The 23,352-nt window shown below is 42.6% G+C and overlaps 1 protein-coding gene across 3 annotated transcripts in view; it reads right to left on the reverse strand.

The window, feature by feature from the left end:
- The window catches only part of SLC25A13 (solute carrier family 25 member 13), a 230,810-nt gene that overhangs the window by 128,176 nt on the left and 79,282 nt on the right, over window positions 1-23,352 (reverse strand). For all 3 annotated transcript variants that reach the window (XM_012176365.5, XM_004007743.6, XM_060414491.1), the window contains exon 4: window positions 17,164-17,279. In XM_012176365.5, coding sequence (XP_012031755.1) covers window positions 17,164-17,279 — 116 coding nt within the window. The remainder of the gene's footprint in view (window positions 1-17,163; window positions 17,280-23,352) is intronic.

Here is a 23,352-nt window from a genome sequence, read left to right on the forward strand (position 1 = left end):
CTCACAGCCCACATCCAACCTGTCACAGACCCCTCTCTTCAAAGCATCCCTAACAGGTCCAAGCCACCACGACCCGTCGTTTGGGTACTGCACCAGCTTCCTAACCGTTCTCTCTTCCTCCTCGAGCCCTTCTATGATCTGTTCTCAACACAACGGCCAGAGTGATGTGTTAAAATTTAAGCCAGACTATGGCACTCCTCCGCTAAAAACAAATGAACAAATCCAGCAACCGGCAATGGTTTCCCAGTTCACACACCATCAAAGTCAAGTCCTAACCTTGGCCTACAGAGTCCTCCTTGAGCAGATCCATGTCTGAGCTCCTCTCCCACCAGGACCCCCTTGCCTCACTTAGTTCACATGGGTCCCCCTTGTTGTTCCCTAAACGTGCCAAGAATATACCCTCCTTCCAACCAGGGCAAAGGCCATTTACCCTCCCCCCCTTCATCCCTGTTCCATATGATGAACTACCTTACCTCTTTCAAATTTGTGTTCAAAAGGCACTTTCTCAAGCCAATCAAACCATGTCACACACAAAGAAGAGACCTTTCTTTGTTTCCCAGCTCGTGGCAGACACCCAAATATCACCACAACCAAACCATTCTACCCAGTGTCTCAATCCCTAGTCTTAACACCATCAACTGGAGTATGTTCCTGTTAATGCACTGATGGAAGGGTCAGCAAATTATGATCCGCTGGCCACCAGCTGTCTTTACAAACTGAGTTTGTGGGAACACAGCCACATGCATCCACAGAACAGCAGAACTGAGTCACTGTGAGAATGAGCCTATGAACCACAGAGCCCCCAATATTTACTATCTGGCCCTTCACAGGAAAAAGTCTGCTGTCTCGGATCTAGCAATTAAGGCCGTAAAGCTCTGGTGCAGAACAGATAATTATGAGAGGACAGAGTTCAGAAACAGACCCACGCCTGATTCAGGACAGCAGTGTCACCGCAGCTCTGAAGAGTGGCCCTCTCCCAGTGGTGCTGGGCGAATCAGACGCCCACAGCAGGGCCAGGATCTCAACACCCGGCTACACCCAAGGATGAGCCGCCAAAAAGCCAGCAAATCCAAAAAGATTAACATCTGAATTTGAAAGGAAAACAAAGCTTCTGTTAAGATAATATAGGAGGACCTCCCTGATGGTACACTGAACAAGAACCCGCCTGCCAAGGCAGGGGACGGGGGTTTGATCCCTGGGTCTGGAAGACCCCACATGCCATGGGGCAACTGAGCCCCCGCACCACAAGTGCGGAAACCCATGTGCCCAGAGCCCGAGCATCGCACCTAGAGATGCTCTCTCCCCACACAGTTAGAGAAAGCCTGGGATGCAGTGAAGACTGAGTGCAACCAAAAACAGAAATATAATAAACAAAACTAAAAACAAATATAAATACCAAAAACATTAAAACAAAACATATTAAAAAATACAGGAGACGGGACTTCCCTGGCAGTCCAGTGGTTAAGACTGTTTCCACTGCAGGGGGAGAAGGTCCAATCCTTGAGGGGGGACCTAAGAGTCCATATGCTGTGACGTGGAGCCAAAACATTAAAAAAAAAAAAAAAGGTAGTATAAAAAATATCCTCATGACTGTGGGGTAAGCAGTGATTTCTTAAATCTAAGAAAAGCACTATTGATTAAAAAAAAAATACTGGTGATATGTAGCATTTACAAATTAAAACTAGGAACTTTAAAATTAAGAACTTAAGTTCCTCGGGATTCCTTGAATTGAATAAAAGTACAAGTCCCAGAGTAAAAACACCCACAAAGGCCTTCTACCTAGAAAGCAGAAACATACTAAAGAGGACACTCAAATGGCCAATAAAGACTTTTCTACAGTTGTGCAACCCATAAGTAACCAGAAAAATGCAAATTAAAGCCATGGGTGGAACACTAAAATGAAACTGACTTCCAACAGCAAGTGTCTGCAGAGAAGTACACTAACTCGAACTCTCACACACTGATGGCATGATTGTAAACTGCTACAACCGCTGCGGAAAACTGTTTGGCCATATCTACTGAAGCTCAATACATGTATTTTCTATGCCTCAGCAATTCTGCTCCTACAATACCTACACACACACCATGCACACACACAAATATATAAACCAATGTTCAGAACTTACGGTTGCTGGGGGGAAGAATGGGAGAAGATCTACACGCTGCTAGATTTAAAATGGATAACCAGCAAGGTCCTACTGGAATAGCACAGGGAACTCTGCTCAGTGTTATGTGGCAGCCGGATGGGAGTGCAGTTTGGAGGAGAATGGATAGATGTGTATATATGGTTGAATCCCTTTGCTATCTACCTAAAACCATCAGAACATTGTTAATCAGATATACTCCAATATAAAATAAAAAGCTTAAAAAAAAAACCAGAATGTTCAGAGCACCTTTGCAGCAATCAAAACTGAAAATGTGCAAATGTCTATCAACACTAGAATGAGTAACAATATTAGGGTATAGTCATATTACGGAATATTACACATCGAAGAAAAAGAAAGTAAAAATACATATAGCAAAAACATGGACGAACCTCACAAATAACATGTGAACAAAAGAAATGAAAGAGTACATTCTGTATCACAAGCAAATAAATGTCAGTTGTTATCACTGGGACCAGAGTGGGGTGGTGGGCACTAACTGGGATGGGATCTATTCTCTTTCTGATCTGTATGGTGGTAAAAACAAGTTATGATTACTGTGCAAAGTCATCAAAATTCACACTTATGACATGAATCCTTCTGCATGTATGGTCTACTCTTCAATAAAGTATATTTAAAAATCATGAGTAAATAATCACTATCACATAAAATAGAATAAAAATGCAAATATTTAGAACAGAATCTTTTTTTCCTCCAATCACACAGAACAGGAAACTGTGAAGTAGAATTTTCTACTTATACTGATATGTTAATATACCTGTTGATATAAAATACACTTACAAGTATCAGGTATCAAAACAAGAAAACATGGTGAGAACAAGAATATTGGAGACATGTTTTCCCTCAAAGGAAATGGGAGAACATAATGATGCAGATATCAAAGGAACAAAATAGGCCTACTCCAGATCTTTTCATTGTAGCAAACACAGGGAGTGATCGAGACATGAAAATACGGTAAACATAAACAAGGTCTGGGAAGACACCGGGCAAGGCTTCACCCAACTGTGACGCTGAAACGCTCCGTGAGAATTCTGTTTAGCGCGTATCAGAATCAGCATTAGTGGGAGCACGGGCATTGCCGCTTGTTGACAAGCACTGGTGCTTACTGAGCTTAGCCCTGGAAGCCCTGCTTCAAATGAGCTCTTACGTGGAAACCTAGTATGTAAACAGATAAAGAATGTAACTGCCCTCCTCTGGATGAAATACAAGGCCAGGAGACATGGGGGGTCTGAAGCTACTCACCGCCTTCCCAACAGCCCCCGGGGAGGCCACAGATGACTTGCTGTTGAGTGCAGGAACAGTGCTCAGCTTGTGACCAGAGCTGACTGTCCCCATCTGGGAGGCGAAAAGAGAGCCCTTCCTCTCTTGCCAGTCCATGGTTCCCCCTCCCAAAGATGCATACTCAGGTGGGAAACCTTTTGAGGTACAAAAGGGTCACTCTTGAAAGAAGGATTTGCAGAGAGCTGAGGAAGGAGTGTGTCTCTCAAACAACCTCATGGACAGAGCCAGGGCACAGATCCAAATTCTCTTATAATACTGTGGGTTCTGAGACTGAAACTGACGTGTATGTTCACTTTTCTGCCCAACTCCTAGAGGAGAACATAGGCAAAACACTCTCAGACATAAATCACAGCAGGATCCTCTATGATCCACCTCCCAGAATTCTGGAAATAAAAGCAAAAATAAACAAATGGGACCTAATGTGTGTTCTTCTGCACAACAAAAGAAACTATAAGCAAGGTGAAAAGACAGCCTTCTGAATGGGAGAAAATAATAGCAAATGAAGCAACTGACAAACAACTGATCTCAAAAATATACAAGGAACTCCTGTAGCTCAATTCCAGAAAAATAAACGACCCAATCAAAATGGGCCAAAGAACTAAATAGACATTTCTCCAAAGAAGACATACGGATAGCTAACAAACACATGAAAAGATGCTCAACATCACTCATTATCAGAGAAATGCAAATCAAAACCACAATGAGGTACCACTGCACGCCAGTCAGAATGACTGCGATCCAAAAGTCCACAAGTAATAAATGCTGGAGAGGGTGTGGAGAAAAGGGAACCCTCTAACACTGTTGGTGGGAAAGCAAACTAGTACAGCCACGATGGAGAACAGTGTGGAGATTCCTTAAAAAACTGGAAATAGAACTGCCTTATGACCCAGCAATCCCCCTGCTGGGCATACACACCGAGGAAACCAGAATTGAAAGAGACACGAGTACCCCAGTGTTCATCGCAGCACTATTTATAATAGCCAGGACATGGAAGCAACCTAGATGTCCATCAGCAGATGAATGGATAAGAAAGCTGTGGTACATATACACAATGGAGTATTACTCAGCCATTAAAAAGAATACATTTGAATCAGTTCTAATGAGGTGGATGAAACTCGAGCCTATTATACAACGTAAGCCAGAAAGAAAAACACCAATATAGTATACTAACGCATATATATGGAATTTAGAAAGATGGTAATGATAACCCTGTATGCGAGACAGCAAAAGAGACAGTCTTTTGGATTCTGTGGGAGAGGGAGAGGGTGGGATGATTTGGGAGAATAGCATTGAAACATATATATTATTATATATGAAACGAATCACCAGTCCAGGTTCGATGCATGATACTGGATGCTTGGGGCTGGTGCACTGGGATGACCCAGAGGGATGGTATGGGGAGGGATGAGGGAGGGGGGTTCAGCATGCGGAACACGTGTATACCTGTGGTGGATTCATGTTGATGTATGGCAAAACCAATACAATATTGTAAAGTAATTAACCTCCAATTAAAATAAATACATTGGGGGAACCCACTAAAACCCAAGAAGTGAATATTGTACATATAATAATAAATAATTATGGGATAGTGAATATGAATGGAAAAATAGCCAGGTTGTCACATCTGGTTGTACTTTTTTATCTTATAATCAGAGAAGTTGACTAAGAAACACCCATTATATAAAAGAGGTCAGAAGGTACAAACTTCCGGTTATAAAATCTCCTAAAAATGTATGGCACGGTGTCTATAGTTAATAATTCTGTATTAAATATTTAAAAGTTGTTAAAAGTAGATCTTAAAAGTTCTTATAAATTTTTTTTACTATGTGTGATGATGGATGTTATGTAGACTTACTGTGGTGATCATTTCATAATATAAACAAATATTAAATTGTATTGTACACCTGAAACAAAAAAAAATAAAATAAATACATTTATATTTAAAAAATTTCTTTAACCGCATTGAGTTTCCTGAAAAACCAACTATCTGTTGGCTTCTTCTAAAGGTACAGGCTAAGAAAACACTCCTAAGGTTGCCACACTTGTTATATGATGTGTTTACCTGGCAAAAGCCTGTTGTAGAGAGCACTCACCTGCACTGAAGGATTCTGCCTGACTCAATGAAAAATGTTGTCAGCTATTATTTTGCAATAATCTTCGTATGGCTCTTTCAATTTAATCCTAAATAGGTATTAACAGCTCAGAAAAGCCCAGGCTACATTTTATGACACCCACAGAGTGAAGACCCCATCGGCTCATCATCAACAGACAGAGGACACACCCTGTTGGTGTTCTGTGAGGCAGGTGGATTTTGGAACAAATTACCTGCACAAGGCAGGCTTCCGGGAGATAAGCTACAAACTCTGCCACAATAGTCACACACACCTGAGGACAGAAGCAGAATTTTGGCTGCCTGTGTGCGAGCATGCTAAGCTGCTTTAGTCCTGTCCAGCTCTCTGCAACCCTATGGACTGCAGCCGGCCAGGCTCTTCTGTCCATGGGATTTCCGAGGTAAGAATACTGGAGTGGGTTGCCATCTCTCCTCCAGGGAATCTTCTCCACCCAGGAATCAAACCTGCATCTCGTGTGTCTCTGGCATTGGCAGGTGGGCTCATTACCTCTAGCACCACCTGGGAAGGCTGTTAGCTGCCTAGAAGCCTTGATTTCTTATGTACTCTTCAGAAATAGACATTTGCCTAACACATGACAGTAAGTAAATTACTGGCTATCTGGTCAGTGATTAAACTGCAAGTTCAAACCCAGGTCTCCTGTACTGCAGGCAGATCTTTACTACCTGAGCCAGCTAGGAAGCCCAAGTTAACATAAAGGGTTTCTCAAACAAAAAAAGAAGGGAAAAAAAAAAAAAAAGAAAACCCTCCTTGTTCTCTCACATTACTTCTACTAATAATATCATTAAAAAAATTTTTTTATTGAAGAGTAATTGCTTTACAGAATTTTTTTTTGTTTTCTATCAAACCTCAGCATGAATCAGCCATAGGTATACATATATCCCCTCCCTTTTGAACCTCCCTCCAGTCTCCCACCCCATCCCACCCCTCTAGCTTGATACAGGGCCCCTGTTTGAGTTTCCTGAGCCACACAGCAAACTCCTGTTGGCCATCTATTTTACAGATGGCAATGCAGGTTTCCATGTTATTCTTTCCATAACATCTCACCCTCTCCTCCCCTCTCCCCATGTCCGTAAGTCTATTCTCTATGTCTGATTCTCCACTGCTGTCCTGTAAATAAATTCTTCAGAACCATTTTTCTAGATTCCATATATGTGTGTTAGAAAACAATATTTATCTTTCTCTTTCTGACTTACTTCACTTGGTATGATAGGTTCTAGGTCCATCCACCTCATTAGAACTGACTGAAATGCATTCCTTTTTATGGCTGAGTAATAGTCCACTGTGTATATGGGCCACAGCTTCTTTATCCATTCATCTGTTGATGGACATCTAGGCTGCTTCCATGTTCTAGCTATTGTCAATAGTGCTGCAATGAACACTGGGGTACATGTGTCTTTTTCAGTTTTGGTTTCCTCAGGGTATATGCCCAGGAGTGGGATTGCTGGGTCATATGATGGTTTTATTCCTAGTTTTTTAAGGAATCTCCATATCATCTTCCATAGTAGCTGTATCAATTTACATTCCCACCATCAGTGCAAGAGCATCGCCTTTTCTCCACTCTCTCTCCAGCATTTATTGTCTGTAGACTTTTTGATGACAGCCATTCTGACCAAGGTGAGGTGATATCTCACTGTAGTTTTGATTTGTATTTCTCTAATAATGAGCAATGTTGAGTATTCCTCAGGTATTTGTTAGCCATCTATATGTCTTCTTTGGAGAAATGTCTGTTTAGGTCTTTTTCCCACTTTCCAATTGTTTGTTTGTTTGTTTGTTTTCTGGTATTAAGTTGTATGAGCTGCTTGTATATTTTGGAAATTAATTCTTTGTCAGTTGTTTCATTTGCTATTATTTTCTCCCATTCTGAGGGTTGTCTTTTCACTTTGCTTATAGTTTCCTTTGCCGTGCAAAAACTTTTAAGTTTAATCAGGTCCCACTTGTTTACTTTTGTTTTTATTTCCATTACTCTAGGAGGTGGGTCATAGAGGATCTTGTTTTGATTTATGTCATCGAGTATCCTGCCTATGTTTTCCTCCAAGAGTTTCATAGTTTCTGGTCTTACATGTAGATCTTTAATCCACTTTATCTTGGTGTATGGTGTTAGGAAGTGTTCCAATTTCATTCTTTTATATGCAGCTGTCCAGTTTTCCCAGTACCATTTATTGAAGAGGATGTCTTTGCCGCATTGTATATTCTTGCCTCCTTTGTCAAAAATAAGGTACCCCTAGGTGCATGGGTTTATTTCTGGGCTTTCTATCTTGTTCCATTGGTCTATATTTCTGTTTTTATGCGGGTACCATACTGTCTTGATGACTGTAGCTTTGTAGTATAATCTGAAGTCAGGAAGGTTGATTCCTCCACCTCCATTCTTCTTTCTCAAGACTGCTTTGGCTATTAGGGGTTTTTTGTGTTTCCACATGAATTGTGAAATTTCTCAATCTAGTTCTGTGAAAAATGTCATTGGTAATTTAACAGGGATTTCACTGACTCTATAGATTGCATTTGGTAGTATAGTCATTTTCACAATATTGATTCTTTCTACCCAGGAACATGGAATATCTCTCCATCTTTTTATGTCACCTTTGATTTCTATTATTAGTGTCTTATAATTTTCTGTGTACAGTTCTTTTGTCTCCTTAGGTACGTTTATTCCTAGATGTTTAATTCTTTTTGTTGCAATGGTGAATGGGACTGACTCCTTAATATCTCTATCTGATTTTTCATTGTTAGTATATAGAAATGTAAGTGATTTCTGTGTACTGATTTTGTATCCAGCAACTTTGCTGTATTCACTGATCAGCTCTAGTAATTTTCTGATACTATCTTTAGGATTTTCTATGTACAGTATTATGTCATCTGCAAACAGGGAGAGCTTTTCTTCTTCTTTTCCAATCTGGATTACTTTTCTTTTTCTTCTCTGATTGCTGTAGCTAGGACTTTCAGAACAATGTTGAATAATAGTGGTGAAAGTGGATACCCTTGTCTTGTTCCTGATCTTACGGGGAATGCTTTCAGTTTTTTACCACTGAGAATAATGTTTGCTGTAGGCTTATCATATATGGCCTGTACCATGGTAAGGTAGGTTCCTTCTATGCCCATTTTTTAAAGAGCTTTAATCATAAATGGGTGAATTTTGTCAAAGGCTTTTTCTGCATCTATTGAGATTACATATGGTTTCTATTTTTCAATTGGTTAATACAGTGTATCACATTGATTGATTTGCATATACTGAATAATCCTTACATCTCTGGAATAAACCCAACTTGATCATGGTGTATGAGCTTTTGGATGTGTTGCTGAATTCTGTTTGCTAACATTTCGTTGAGGATTTTTGCATCTATGTTCATCAGTGATATTGGCCTGTAGTTTTCTTTTTTTGTGTTGTCTTTGTCTGATTTTGGTATTAGGGTGATGGTGGCCTCATAGAATGAGTATGGAAGTGATCCCTCCTCTGACATTTTTTTAGAATAGTTTTAGAAGGATAGGCATTAGCTCTTCTCTAAATGTTTGATAGAATTCTCCTGTGAAGCCACCTGGTCCTGGGCTTTTGTTTTTTGGGAGGTTTTTGATCATAGCTTCAATATCAGTGCTTATAATTGGGTTGTTCATAATTTCTGTTTCTATGAATCTGTCCATTTCTTCCAGGTTATCCATTTTATTGCCATATAGTTGTTCATAAAGTCTCTTATAATCCTTTGTATTTCCACATTGTCTGTTGTAACCTCTCCTTTTAGATTTCTAATTTTGTTGATTTGATTCTTCTCTCTTTTTTTCTTGATGAGTCTGGCCAAAGGTTTGGCAATTTTCTTTATCTTGACTAAAAGAACTAGCTTTCAGTCTTATTAATTTTGCTATAGTTTCTTTCATTTCTTTTTCATTTATTTCTGCTCGGATCTTCATGATTTCTTTCCTTCTAGGAATTTGGGGGGTTTTGTTCTTCTTTTTCCGGTTCTTTTACATGTAAAGTTAGGTTGTCTATTCGATGTGTTTATTTCCTGAGGTAGGATTGTCCTGCTATAAATTTCCCTCTTAGAAGTGCTTTCACTGCATCCCATAAGTTTGGAGTTGTCGTGTTTTCACGGTCATTTGTTTCTAGAAATTTTTTTATTTCTTCAGTAACCTGCTGGTTATTTTAAAATGTATTGTTTAATCTTCATATATTTGTGTTTCTTACAGTTTTTTCCTGTGACTGATATCGAGTCTCATAGCGTTGTGGTTGGAGAAAATGCTTCATACGATTTTGATTTTCTTTTATTTACTGAGGTTTGATTTGTGACCCAAGATGTGGTCCATCCTAGAGAATGTTCCATGTGCCCTTGAGAAGAAAGTGTATTCTTCTGCATTTGGATGGACTGTCCTGATGATATCAATGACATCCATCTCATCTAATGTAGCATTTAAGACTTGTGTTTCCTTATTAACTTTCTGTTTTGGTGATCTGTCCATTGGTGTGAGTGGGGTGTTAAAGTCTCCTACTATTACTGTGTTACTGTCAGTTTCTCCTTTTATGTCTGTTTTTGTCTTATGTATTGAGGTGCTCCTATGTTGGGTGCATAGATATTTACAACTGTTATGTCTTCCTCTTGGAATGATCCCTTGATCATTATGTACTGTTCTTCCTTATCTCTTAAAAAATTCTTTAAGGTCTACTTTGTCTTATATGAGAACAGATATTCCAGCTTTGCTTCCCATTTGCATGGAATATATTTTTCCATCTTCTCACTTTTGGTCTATATGTGTCTTGAGGTCCGAAGTGGGTTTCTTGTAGACACCATATATACAGGTCTTGTTTTTGTATCCATTCAGCCAGCCTGTGTCTTTTGGTTGGAGCATTTAATCCATTTACAGTTAAAGTAATTATTGATATATATGTTCCTATTGTCATTTTCTCAACTGTTTCAGGTTGATTTTGTAGATCTTTTTTTCTTCTATTTCTTGACTATATAAGTCCCTTTAACATTTGTTGTAAAGCTGGTTTGGCAGTACTGAATTCTCTTAACTTTTGCTCGTCTGAAAAGCTTTTTCCTTCTCCATCAATTTTGAATGAGATCCATGCTGGGTACAGTAATCTTGGTTGTAGATTTTTCCCTTTCAGTATTTTAAATATATCCTGCCATTCCCTTCTGGCTGGCAGAGTTTCTGCTGAAAGATCAGCGTGTGAGGTTTCCCTTGTATGTTACTTGTTGCTTTTCCCTCACTACTTTCAATATTCTTTCTCTGTGTTTAGTCTCTCTTAGTTTGACTAGTATGTGTCTTGGTGTGTTTCTCCTTGGGTTTATCCTGTATGGGACTCTTCGTGCCTCCTGGACTTGATTATTTCCTTTTCCATGTTGGGGAAAATTTCAACTATAATCTCTTCAAAAATTTTTTCATACCCTTTATTTTTCTTTTCTTCTTCTGGGACCCCTATAATTCAAATGCTGGTGCATTTGATATTGTCCCAGAGTTCTCTGAGACTATCCTCAGTTCTTTTCATTCTTTTTACTTTATTCTGCGCTTTAGAAGATATTTCCCTCATTTTACCTTCCAGCTCACTGATTTGTTCTTCTGCTTCCGATATTCTGCTACTGATTCCTTCCAGAGTCTTCTTAATTTCAGTAACTGTGTTGTCTGACTCTGTATGTTTATTCTTTAATTCTTCTAGGTCTTTGTTAATTGGTTCTTATATTTCCTCCATTTTGCTTTCAAGGTTCTCAATCATCTTTACTATCATTATTCTGAATTCTTTTTCAGGTAGTTTGCCTATTTCCTCTTCATTTATTTGGACTTCTGTGTTTCTAGTTTATTCCTTCATTTGTGTAGTATTTCTCTGCCTTTTCATTATTTTTTTTTTAAACTTATTGTGTTTGAGGTCTCCTTTTCCCAGCCTTCAGGGTTGAATTCCTTTTTCCTTTTGGTTTCTGCCCTCTAAGACTGGTCCAGTGGTTTGTGTAAGCTTTGTATAGGTGAGGTTTGTGCTGAGTTTTTTTTGTTTGTTTTTCCTCTGATGGGCAAGGCTGAGTGAGGTGGTGATCCTGTCTGCTGATGACTGGGTTTGTATTTTGTTTTGTTTGTTGTTTAGATGAGGCGTCCTGCACAGAGTTACTGGTGGTTAGGTGATGCCAGGTCTGCTATTCAAGTGGTTTCCTTCGCGTGAGTTCTCACTATCTGATCCTCCCTAGGGTTAGCTCTCTGGTGGTCTAGGGTCTTGGAGTCAGTGCTCCCACCCCAAAGGCTCAGGGCTTGATCTCTCATCAGGAACGAAGATTCCACAGGCAGTTTGTTATGAGGTTAATGAGATTAAAACAAATACCCAAAAAATGAGATACCAAAGATGAACCCGAGACAAATGGCAGTTATAAAATCAGGCAAATAATAATTACAATAATGGAATATATACATACACATATACACCCATAAGCAAAGTCAAAATAGTCCAACTAAAATAAAGTACAGTAGATTGACCCAGTGAAGAAAGGAAATCAAAAATTTTATTTACCAGTTAAGAACAAAACTAACTAAAGCAAAAACTGGAAAACAAAACTAAAGCAAGGTGCCAATTGGGGAATAAAGCAATGAAAATAAAACTAACAAGTATGTTGAGAGGAAAAGAAAGAAAGAATAGATATTCAAAGTTAAATAGAGGTAGCTAAAGAAGATTTATATACATTAAAGATTAACTGCAAGGGGAAAAGAACAGTAGGAAAAGCAAGCAAAGGAATAAATGCAGAAAAAAATAATAACAAGTTTAAAAAATTTTAAAAAGAGAAACAAACAAACAAAAAGACCACCACAGAACTGCAAAAGCCCAATATAGAGGCAGAGATTTATAACAATAAAAAATGTGACTGAGGGAAAAAAAAAAGCTCAAAAGCTTAATTAGATTTCATAGTGCCAATAAAATTGACAACTACAATTGTCAATTGTAGAGACAGGAGATAAAAAGGGAAAAAAAAAAAAAAGAAAAAAAATCCAAAAGAATCTACAGAACAAGTCAAAACATAAGAATAACAAAATTTTCTCTACAGTTACTGCTGTCAGAGTCCTTTCCCTCACTGGGAGTCAGTCCACCTCACCTCCAAGTATGCCCTCCAACTCTAGGCTGATATCCGGACCTGCTGTGGGTGCAGCTCAGACTCTAATCTGGTCCTACTCCTGTGTGTTCTTGCCTCCAATATCCACAGCTATCAGAACTAGTGTGTTTTCTTCTGTGGGAGCTCTCAATGACCTTTTATATATTCCATAGATACAGAGTCTGCCTAGTTGATCATGTGGATTTAACCTGCAGCTTGTATAGCTGGTGGGAAGGTTTTGGGTCTTCTTCCTTAGCCACACTGCCCGAGTTTCAACTGTGGCTTTATTCCACCTCTGCATGTGGGTCGTCTACTGGGGTTTGCTCCTGAGGCTGCCCTGGAGGACTTGGGTCTGCCCCTGTGAGGGCCAAGTGTGGAGGTGGGGCAGCTGCTTGCATTGCAGGGGTTCTGGCAGCACCAGGTACTCAGGGGAGTTGGCGGCTAGGGCAGCAGGAAATATAGTGCTCTAGAAGGGCATGGCAACCAGTATTGGCCAATATGAGCCAGTGTTCTTGCCTGGAGAACCCCTCTGATAGAGAAACCTGGCAGGCCGCAGTCTACAGGGTCACAAAGAGTTGGACACGACCGAAGCAAACCTGCACACACAGAACCAAGACTCTTTTTTTTTGCCTGTGGCAGCTCTGCCCTTGTAAGAGTTGGGCATGAAGGTGGCGTAGCTGCTTGGCTTGCAGAGACTCTGGTGACGCCAAGTGTGCAGGGACACAGACTGCCCCCACTGCAGGAGTTATGGCCCCATCAGGGTCCTTTTTCAAGCCTATTGTAGCTGGCAACCAGAAGGCCTTTTCAGCCAGTCTTTCTCCATAGCTCCGCCCTTTCAGGCACTTACAGGGCTCCCTTGCCTGGGGTCCTTCTCTGTAGATCAGCACGTGAGGCACTTAAAGGGGCACCCTGGGTGGGGTCCTACTCTGTAATTCAGCGCGTCAGGCATTTGATGGGCCAGTCTCTCTACTATTCAGCTGCTGAAGCAGACGTGTGGGGTGAGAGAGGCTATGGTTATGGGTCCACCCACTACGGGTGACTCAGCAGTATCACCTTGCTTCCACTGCTGCCCAGCTTTCCTCCACAGGCACTTCCCACCACAATCTCCTCCCTCACATGCCCTTGATCCATCTCTCCTCAGTCAACAGCAGCCCTTGCCCTGGATTTACCCCACAATCCCTAAACTCCAGCTCCCAGCTTTTGCACCCTCCAGGGAACCTGTGTCCCTGTCCAGGGTATGTATGGCTGCAGCAAGGACTGTCTGATTCTCATTCCATTTAGGCTGCCACAGATCAGCTGTTTCCCTCTCAGCCTTAAATGTTTCTCCTGTGACTCAGACAATTGCCCCAGTGTGGGGATCGGAGCCCTGCTTTAGTCCCCCATCCACCGAGGGCAGGTCCAGTCCTACTAACACTCCTGTTTCCCCCCAGTTCCTTCTTCCTACAGAGTTTTGCGTGGGTCTATATATTCTTTTCCACCACTGGTCGGGTACTCCTGTCCGTTCTCAGCTGGTGTTCTGCATGCTCTTCTGTGTCTGAAGGTGTATTCCTGATCTATCAGTGGAGAGAGATGTACTCCACATCCACCCACTCCTCCGCCACCTTGTTCCTTTTAGTAGCATCATTTTTGTAAAGGCTTTTGTTTTCCACATAGCCCATTTTTGTGCAGTAGGTCTTTTAACCCTTACATAGTCCTGGAAGGCAGGGGTTATTACCCTAATTTTATAGATAAGGAAAATAAGACTCAAAAAGCAGAAATGACTTCCCCATCAACAGCCAGCCAGTAAGAAGCAGAAACAGAGTTTGACTTCCCCATCAACAGCCAGCCAGCAAGAAGCAGAAACAGAGTTTTCAAGCCACTGTTCTTTCTACAGAGCAGAGACGGCTCCCACATACCTCCTTCCTACTGTTTACCTGGTCTTTTCTTCTAGTCACACTAACACCCCTTCCAGCGCTGGCAAAAGTCTTTTGTTTCTTTCCTCCACCAGGCCGGCAGTGTGCTGGTGCCAACAGCAGCCCCCACCACCCCACACCCATAAAGGGAAGATGGACTGGAGTCAAGTAGAGTGTCTGAAGTCCATTCCTCAGCCCTCCATCTCCAACCCAGCTCTCTCCCAGCCCTTACCCCAGACCTGCTGCAGAAAGGGGGAAAGCAATAGAGAGCGAGCGAGCGTGCACCTGTGCTGAACTCACTGACGCTTACAGGCTCTCCCTGCTCATCCCAAGCAAATGCAATCACAACATCCTCATCAAACTGACTTTCACCGGATAAATCAACACCACCATGAGCTAGCCACTCATTTATTATTTGTGGATTTTAACAGAGACATTTTGATTGGGGTTCCATCGAAAAGCTGTGGTTACAGTGATGCTAAGAGGAATTAGGTGACAGAAAGGGAAAAACCTAAAATTATTCCCAGGATTTTTAAATATTAAATAATCTTCATGAAGTGCTAATGGAAAGCATCTGAGCTGCTAGTCGATATGAAACAAAACCAGGTAAATCTACATGTTTCACCTTTATCCTGGCTGGCCTAGCCTTAAATAACTGTCATGTCAAATGAACATGGAGGAATGGGTGGAGAGGGGAAGGGCTAATAGGATAAATCTATCACAGTGCTTTACCTAGACTTTATGTAATTATTATCTTCATTTCTCATTAGGAAAATCAAGACCTGAAAGGATCCTTAGCTTGGCTCAGAGACAGAAGTGGCAGAGCTGGAAGGAGGGTCGCTCTTGTTCAGTCGCTAAGTCGTGTCCGACTCTTTGCAACCCCGTGGTCTGCAGCACACCAGGCCTCACTGTTCCTCGCCATCTCCTGGAGTTCATCCAAGTTCATGTCCATTGAATTGGTGATCCCACTATCCAACCATTTCATCCAATGTTGCCCTTTTGCCTTCAGTCTTTCCCAGCATCAGGGTCTTTTCCAATGAGTCAGTTCTTCACATCAGGTGGCCAAAATATTAGAGCTTCAGCTTCAGCATCAATTGCTCCAATGAGTACTCAGGGTTGATTACCTTTAGGATTGATTGTTTTGATCTCCTTGTAGTCCAAGAGACTCTCAAGAATCCTCTCCAGCACCACAGTTCAAAATTCTTCAGTGCTCAGCCTTCCTTATGGTCCAACTCCCATATCCATACATGACTACTGGCAAGACCATAGTTCCTTCGGAAGGAGCTAAGTCTCTCCAATTGTAAACCATCCAGAATAGATGGTGCTCTATTACACCATCTATATTCCCCCATCTATACATTCCTTATGAGGAAGACAAGCCCTAGAGTTCTGAATAAATTAGCAACAACAGAGATGTTTAAAATGGGTGCATTAGCTATTTCCCCTGAATGCACAATTTGTGCAAAGGAGCTCTGAAGTTCTTTATGGCAAAACTGTTTATACCAAGCTCACACACGCAGACAACATACACTGGACACTGCACAGTCCGAGAGAAATGGGGTACCTTCTGCCCGATGTATCTTCAGTAACCAGCGTATTTAAAAAAAAAAAAAAAAAACTTACCACTGTCCTGGTTTCCCCTTTCTTCTAATCCATAAAGACTTCCAGGGTTTCTGCAGCTTAGCAGCTGACCCCTGTGAAGATGGCGCCGCCCTTTCAACAGAAGGTGGCGGTGGGATAACAGACGCTCTCAGTCCAGCCAAAGGGAACGGTGTTATTTAGAAAAGCAAGGTTCGCCACATACCGCTCCGATCTACCATCTCACGTGCTGCCTCTGGATTTCAGCCACTCCATGAGCACAAAGTAAGGAGACAAGGTACTGGGAACATGAGCCCCCTCTGTTCTTAGGCACTGTATTAATGTCTTCACTAATCCGGAAAGGCACGACCGACTGCGAGGGGAATGAACCGGACACTCAAATCCTGTCTGCCTCTCGCCTTCTATAACCCTGTGACTGAGTCGTGCTCCATCCTTCCTCGCCTTAAACCACAGTGTCAGACCTACTGAGCCAGGACTCCTCTGGTGGTCCAGTGGTTAAGAATCCGCCTGCCAAGGTAGGGGACACAGGTTCAATCCCTGCTCCAGGAAGATCCCACATGCTGCGGAGCAACTGAGCCTGTGCTCTGGAGCCCACACCAAGAGAAGCCATTGCAATGAGAAGCCCACTCTCAGCAGCGAGAGAGGAGCCCCTGCTGGCCACAACTAGTGGGAGCTTGCGGCACAGCAACCAAGACCCAGCACAGCCAAAATAATGCAAAATCAATAATAATGAGCCAGAAACTTAAATTTTCACGAAGGAAGATTTTTGAAGCATTAGAGCCTGAAAACACTGGGCTATCTTGTTAAAGTGAAAGTGAAGTTGCTCAGTCGTGTCTGACTCTTTGCGACCCCGTGGACTGTAGCCCACCAGGCTCCTCCGTCCATGGGATTCTCCAGGCAAGAATACTGGAGTGGGGTGCCATTTCCTAAAAGGAACAGCCTAACTTCTTAAAAGCATTTCTACATACTTCATTCTTGGGGAAAAACTCAAACCGGTCACACAAGTCTGCACGTCTTTAGGTGTGCACACACTCTCATCACTTACCGAAAGTAACTTCTCCTTTGCCAGCTTTGTCAAACAGCTGGAAGGCCACCATAAACAGAGCATCCGGGGCACACAGGACAGATTCAAATGCCACAAATTCTTGAAAGGATATTAATCTGCAACATAAGACAAGCACAAAGCATAGCGTCAATAGCTTGTGAAAGATAAAAGCATACACAAATATACGGTAAGGGGAAAAATAAAACATCACTGTCAAACACCAAAATTCAAACCTAACAACATGTATAAACACTCAGCATTCCCTTTTACACAGAGTGGACTGAAATAACAACACAGAATCTAAAAGACACGACAGATTTGAGGATAAGGTGACACATTAAATGCATTATAATTTCAAATGTAACTGTTTTATCCAACATACTACTTTTGTTTTGGGGATGTTGTTAAGATTCTAAAATTAGAGCTTAGACACTTTAGATTAATATAACAAAACAGCCAGCTCTGTCACTCATTCACACCTTTTCCACACCATGTAACACGGTTCACAAAGACTCACTCATTACTGGCACCTGCCGACCACACGCAGATTAAAGTAAAGGATGACACCAGGGCGAGGGGTAAAATCCAGATAAATTAGATATGAAATGCGGCTTCCCCAGTGGCCCAGACGATAAAACATCTGCCTGCGATGCAGGAGACCCAGGCCAGGCTCAACCCCTGGGTCAGGAAGATCCCCTGGAGAAGGGAATGGCTACCCACTTTAGTATCTTGCCTGGAGAATCCCAAGGACAGAGGGGCCTGGCGGGTTACAGCCCGTGGGGCTGCAAAGATTCGGACATGACTGAGCAACTAACACTTTCCCTTCCAGACATGAAAAGTGACACCAAGACACTAACCTAGACTACTATACAGGGAAGACAAATCATACGACAGGCACCAATATGACGGCGACAGAATTTTGGTAAGAAATCGAGGAAAGCTTTGCAGAGTGGGTCTCAAAAATTAGTGAAGGTCTGGTGTGCAGTAGAAGTGGAAGAGGAGCCACCTCAGGGGAAATGGCTGCAGAAAGGCAGGTGCAAAACAGTATGGGAGTCTGTAAGGAAAACAGTGAGGAACTAATGTTCTCTGGACAGTAAAGTGCATCAGAGAACACTGGAAGGAGATCAGAAGTTGAGAGATATAAGTTTCTGAACAAGGCCATGATCTGATCAAACCTATCCATCAGGAAGAACAAAACAGGCCACAGAGGCTTAGACTTCCAATGAGTAAACAAATCCACGGAGGCTGTCTTAGAAAAGTTCTTTGCCAGTTTTGTATTGTTGTTTAGTCATGGAGTCGTGTCCAACTCTTTGCGACCCCATGGACTGTAGCCTGCCAGGCTCCTGTCCATGGGATTCTCCAGGCAAGAATACCGGAGTGGGTTGCCATGCCCTCCTCCAGGGGACCTTTCCATTCCAGGATCAAACCCTCAGCTCCTGCTTTGACAAGAAGATTCTTGACCACTGAGCCACATGGGAAGCCCCGTTTTGTATTATAAACATCCCAATATTTCAGTGATACATTGGGATAGTCCAAGTCTCAAGGAGATAGAAGAAGAAAGAGAACAGGAGTGGTTTCCTCTGTTTCACTAAACACTTACTTCTAAACATTTAACAGAGAAAACGCATTTTCATACAGAGCATGAGCTACAAAGGTAACTGCTATTTCCCGGAATGTCACCTAATTATGACGATAATGCCACCAAGAGAGGAAAACTCCGGTGTGTTCATTACACCATCTCTATGTTGCTCACTACCTGAAACACACCCTTCCGAAAGCAGGGGAACATTCAGGCACAGCAGGTGCTATGGGAAAACACTTGCCCAGAAGGTTTTCTCCTCAACCCTAGTCTGCCTCATGGAGAATCTCGCTGTGAGCAGGACCGGGCGTGCGTGGGCATGGCGGAGAAAGCAAACACGGAGTGGAAGGTCCTGGCCTGGAGCAGCTGACAGCTGCTGGGGGGTGGGAGGCGGACACATGCATCTGTCTCCCCGAGAACGCAAGCTGCATGTCAGAAGTAAAACGAAGAAGAGATAAAGCGTTCAGGGGCACAGTGATTTACACTGCCTGGAAGAATGTAGGAAGGCTCCGCAAAGCTGTGGCATTTAAAGAGCAAATTTTCAAGTTGAAAAGATATTAGAGATCATCGACTTGCACCCCCTCCTTTTACGTGTGAGAAAACCAGAAAATGTCATGGCTTATGTGAGGTCAGACAACTGGCTTCTGCCACTTTGGCCTGAGAACAAAGTATCCTGGTTCCCATTTGACTGAGACCGCATTCCAAGTGGTAAGGGAGGATGCAGAGGTGAGAGAAGGGGCGGGGGGACGATCCACACGGAGGGAATAACTCCACACAGAGGTGACCACCAACAGAGCGTGCTGTGCTTGGAGAGGGACGGAGGCACTACCCACCCTGCATCTCGTGACCCTGCGGAGTCGAAGGGTGGTCGAGCTGTCATGCCAGCCACCTGTGAAGGCCTAGAAAGACCAGCTGGAGAATCCTGATTTTTTCTTTTCTTTTTCTCTTTTTGCAGGCAGTAAGAAATCACTGGAGGTTTGGGGGTTAAAAAACATCAGGGTCAGATATTCGTTTTATTTATTTATTTTTTTTTCAGATATTCGTTTTAGAAAAGGAACTGGGACACAAGATGAACGTAACATAAGAAAGATGAAACGTGGGGGAAAAGGACGAGATGTGGGGAAGAGAGCCTGACAGCTAGAGTGAGCAGGGGTCTAAACCAGAGCTGGAACACTAGGATAGGAGAAAGGGGAAAGGAGGGAAAATACAACTGCCGCAGGAATGACTTAGCACGCATGCACGCACGCACGCACGCACTGTGAATGAAGCTGCCCGCACGCGTTCACTCAGGGATGCGCGCGCACCCAGCTCCAGATCACGGAAGCGCAGCGCAGAAACGTGCTTCTGATTGGCTGCTTTCCTCTCGCCACCACCCAGCATGCCCTGGGACTTCCTCAACGCAGCACCAATTGTCCCACAGCCACACACTCACCAGCTTAACCTTGCTGGCAGTTTGGCAAGGCAAAAAATATTCACGTTCGCTAAATTACCCCTGCACAGATGGTGGTGAATTAAGACAAATCACAAAGTGTGAGCAGAAACGGGATGTCTCTTTAATGTGAATAAAGGAAGACGTAAATAACCAGAAAAAGAGAATCTCGTCTCTCTTAGAACGAAGCCTCCTCTGGCAACATCAGAGTGATTTCATAACTGGCCAAAGAATGCTCTGGTATTTTAGGCATGTTACAGATACCAAAAAGGTATGTAATTTGCTAATCCTGTTAGATACAAGCATCATGTCGATACATCTACGTAGGAGGTATACAGGTGAACCATGAAATAATAATGCTTTACTATTCATCAACGTCATTCTGGATTTTCAAGGTAATCTGACTAGAAGGCTATCAGAATAATTATATAGGACTATATTTATTTACAGTGTGATATCTAAAAACATTGTGTGTACGTATATATATTTTTTCATATAAGCAGTACTCCAGGCTCACTTTACATATTTAATGGGATTAACATAAATTACAATAAAGGATCCAAGCATAATCAGTTTCAGACCTGGCTGGTGAGCTCACTCACTTCCTTTTCTACCCTCAACTTGCCAAAACTTCGACAGGGGTGTGTGAGTGCTCAATCAATCACCTCAGTCCGGTCTGCCTCTTTGAGACCCTAGCCTGCCAGGTTCCTCTGTCCATGAGCTTTCCCAGGAAAGAATATTGGGGTGGGGGGGAGGGGGTTGCCATGCCCTTCTCCAGGGGATCTTCCCGACTCAGGGATCAAACCAACGTCTCCATCTTCTGTATTGTGACTGGATTCTTCACCACTGAGCCAGCAGGGAAGCCCTGGACAGTGGTAGATGCCCTCTCTGATAAATCACACAACTCTGACAAGCTCTGTGACTGGTCTCTAAGGAACAGTCACGCTGGGACACTGATGCTCACCTTCAGCACCTGACTGACAGTGGGGTACAGGGAATCTCAAGATTCAGGGAGAGTGGGTTTCCAGCTACACTATTTCATGGTTCTGACACAAGCAGAGAGTTTTGTTTTGTTTTTTTTTAAAGCAAATCATTTTTGTTCTCCAAACCACCAGAGTTATTGTTCTTATGAAAGCCATGTATAACAGCACCTACAAGTCCTTTAAAGTCTGGGTAAAACAGCTGAAGCACTGCACACTGCTTTCACACACCAAGCCAAGGAGGAAGGGGATTAAAAGTGGAGCGCCTCTTCACATTATGCTTAGGATGATGCAAGACTGCACATCTACTCTGGACAGAGGAAGATACCAGAGGATACCTATACCAAAGTGATGGCAGTGCTTCTTTTTTTTATTATTTATTTTTAATTGGAGGATAGTTGCTTTATGATGTTGTGGTGGTTTCTGCCATACAACAATGTGAATCAGCCATAAGTGTTAAAAGTGTGTGTGTGTGTCTCCTCCCTCTAGAGCCTCCTCCCACCCTGCCCCGCCCCACCATCCCACCCCTCTAGGTCATCATAGTGCGCCAAGCTGGGCTCTCTGTGTTATACAGCAGCTTCCCACTAGCTATCTATTTTATTCCCAGTAATGTATATATGTCAATGCTACTGTCTCAATTGGTACCACCCTCTCCTTCCGCCTCAGCAGTGCTTCTTTACAGTAGCATACTGTAGGCCTCCTCCTGCCCTTCTCATTTTGCAAGGGCTAGCTCTCAGCCTGGAGAGACTTACAGTAGAGAATATATACTGAAAATTATGACATTATGGAAAAAGTCATAAGCCACGTAAGAGACGTAGAGATAAACTGCTGTATGAATTCAGAGGAGGGAAAGGGTCCTGTTACACTGAGAGAAAGGAGGAGATGGAGAAAGTAAAATTGGGAACACATGGCATCAGAGGGAAGCTGTGACCACACGGTCATGTAATACTGGTCTTATAAGAGAGAGCAGATGATCAAGTAGAGAGGGCAGGCAGGGGATGGAGAGACCGTTGACTCCAGTGGGAATCTGGGGTGGGTCTATGTGCTGAGCGCAGGCCTGTGCTATGAACACACAGAGGAAAAGTACAACTTCTGCCCCGAACACCTGGAGGTCTGAGGCTGGGGAGGGGAGGGGCAGCTGGTGAGTGAGGAACCAAGGAAAGCAGACTGGAGATGAAGAGCCACAGGAAGGGCAAGCAAGCTAGAGTAACGGCGAGCGCAAAGGCAGGCATGGTGCTTGCAATAGCAGATGAAGTCTGGAACTTTCAGTGATGTGATGCGTTTGGGCTTCAGACCATTCGATCTGGCAGAAGAGTGTAAAATGAATTGGAGGGAGAAGAGCCTGGGTATGCGGAGACTGCTGGCTGAATCCAGGGTAGACTCATGAAGACCTGAAGGAGAAAGAAAGGCTCCTTATGACAAGAGGATCCAAGTACATGGCACCTCGCTCTGCAGAGGGCAACCCGACAGCGCAGCGAGTCTCTCCTCTGTTTAACTGGAAGATAACTGCTTTACAGTGCTGTGTTGGTTTCTGGGTACAGCTTCGTGAACCAGCTGTAAGTGTACATAGGTCCCCTCTCTCCTGAAGCTCCCTCCCACTCCTCTAGGTCGTCACAGAGCACCAGGCTGAGCTCCCTGCATCATACAGCAAATTCTCATTAGCCACAGCAAGAGTCTGAACAATGCCCACACTCTTTGACACCACAATCCCACTTCTCAGAATTTACCCTAAAAAATAATCAACGGACATGTGCAAACTTAAACCTATAGGAATGTTCAAGCAGGACGGTTAACAGTGAAAAGAGGGAAAACCACCTCAATATGTGACAATGCGTGACTGATTAAAGGACCATTCATACACAGAAAACCGTCTAACCACTACCGACTGCAGTAAACAAATTCATGTCATTAAGTAGAAAATCGGTTACACAAATTATATACAGACAACAAGCCCACTTTGTTAAAAATGGACAAAAAAGCAATACACAAAAAGAGCTTTGAGAATGGACACCAACCTGTTAGAGGTATCTCTAGGAAATTAAAAGATTAGAAATTACAATTTTTTTTTCTTTTTGCTTGCCTTTATTTTCTAATCTTTTCAACACACACATACTGAATTACTTGTGTAGTAAGAAAAAAAAATTTCTATGAAGCAAAAAACAGCAAGGACCTAAACTTGGGTACTGGCAGAAAGACTGAAT

The sequence above is a fragment of the Ovis aries genome, chromosome 4 (assembly GCF_016772045.2).
Source record: "Ovis aries strain OAR_USU_Benz2616 breed Rambouillet chromosome 4, ARS-UI_Ramb_v3.0, whole genome shotgun sequence".
NCBI classification, from domain to species: domain Eukaryota; kingdom Metazoa; phylum Chordata; class Mammalia; order Artiodactyla; family Bovidae; genus Ovis; species Ovis aries.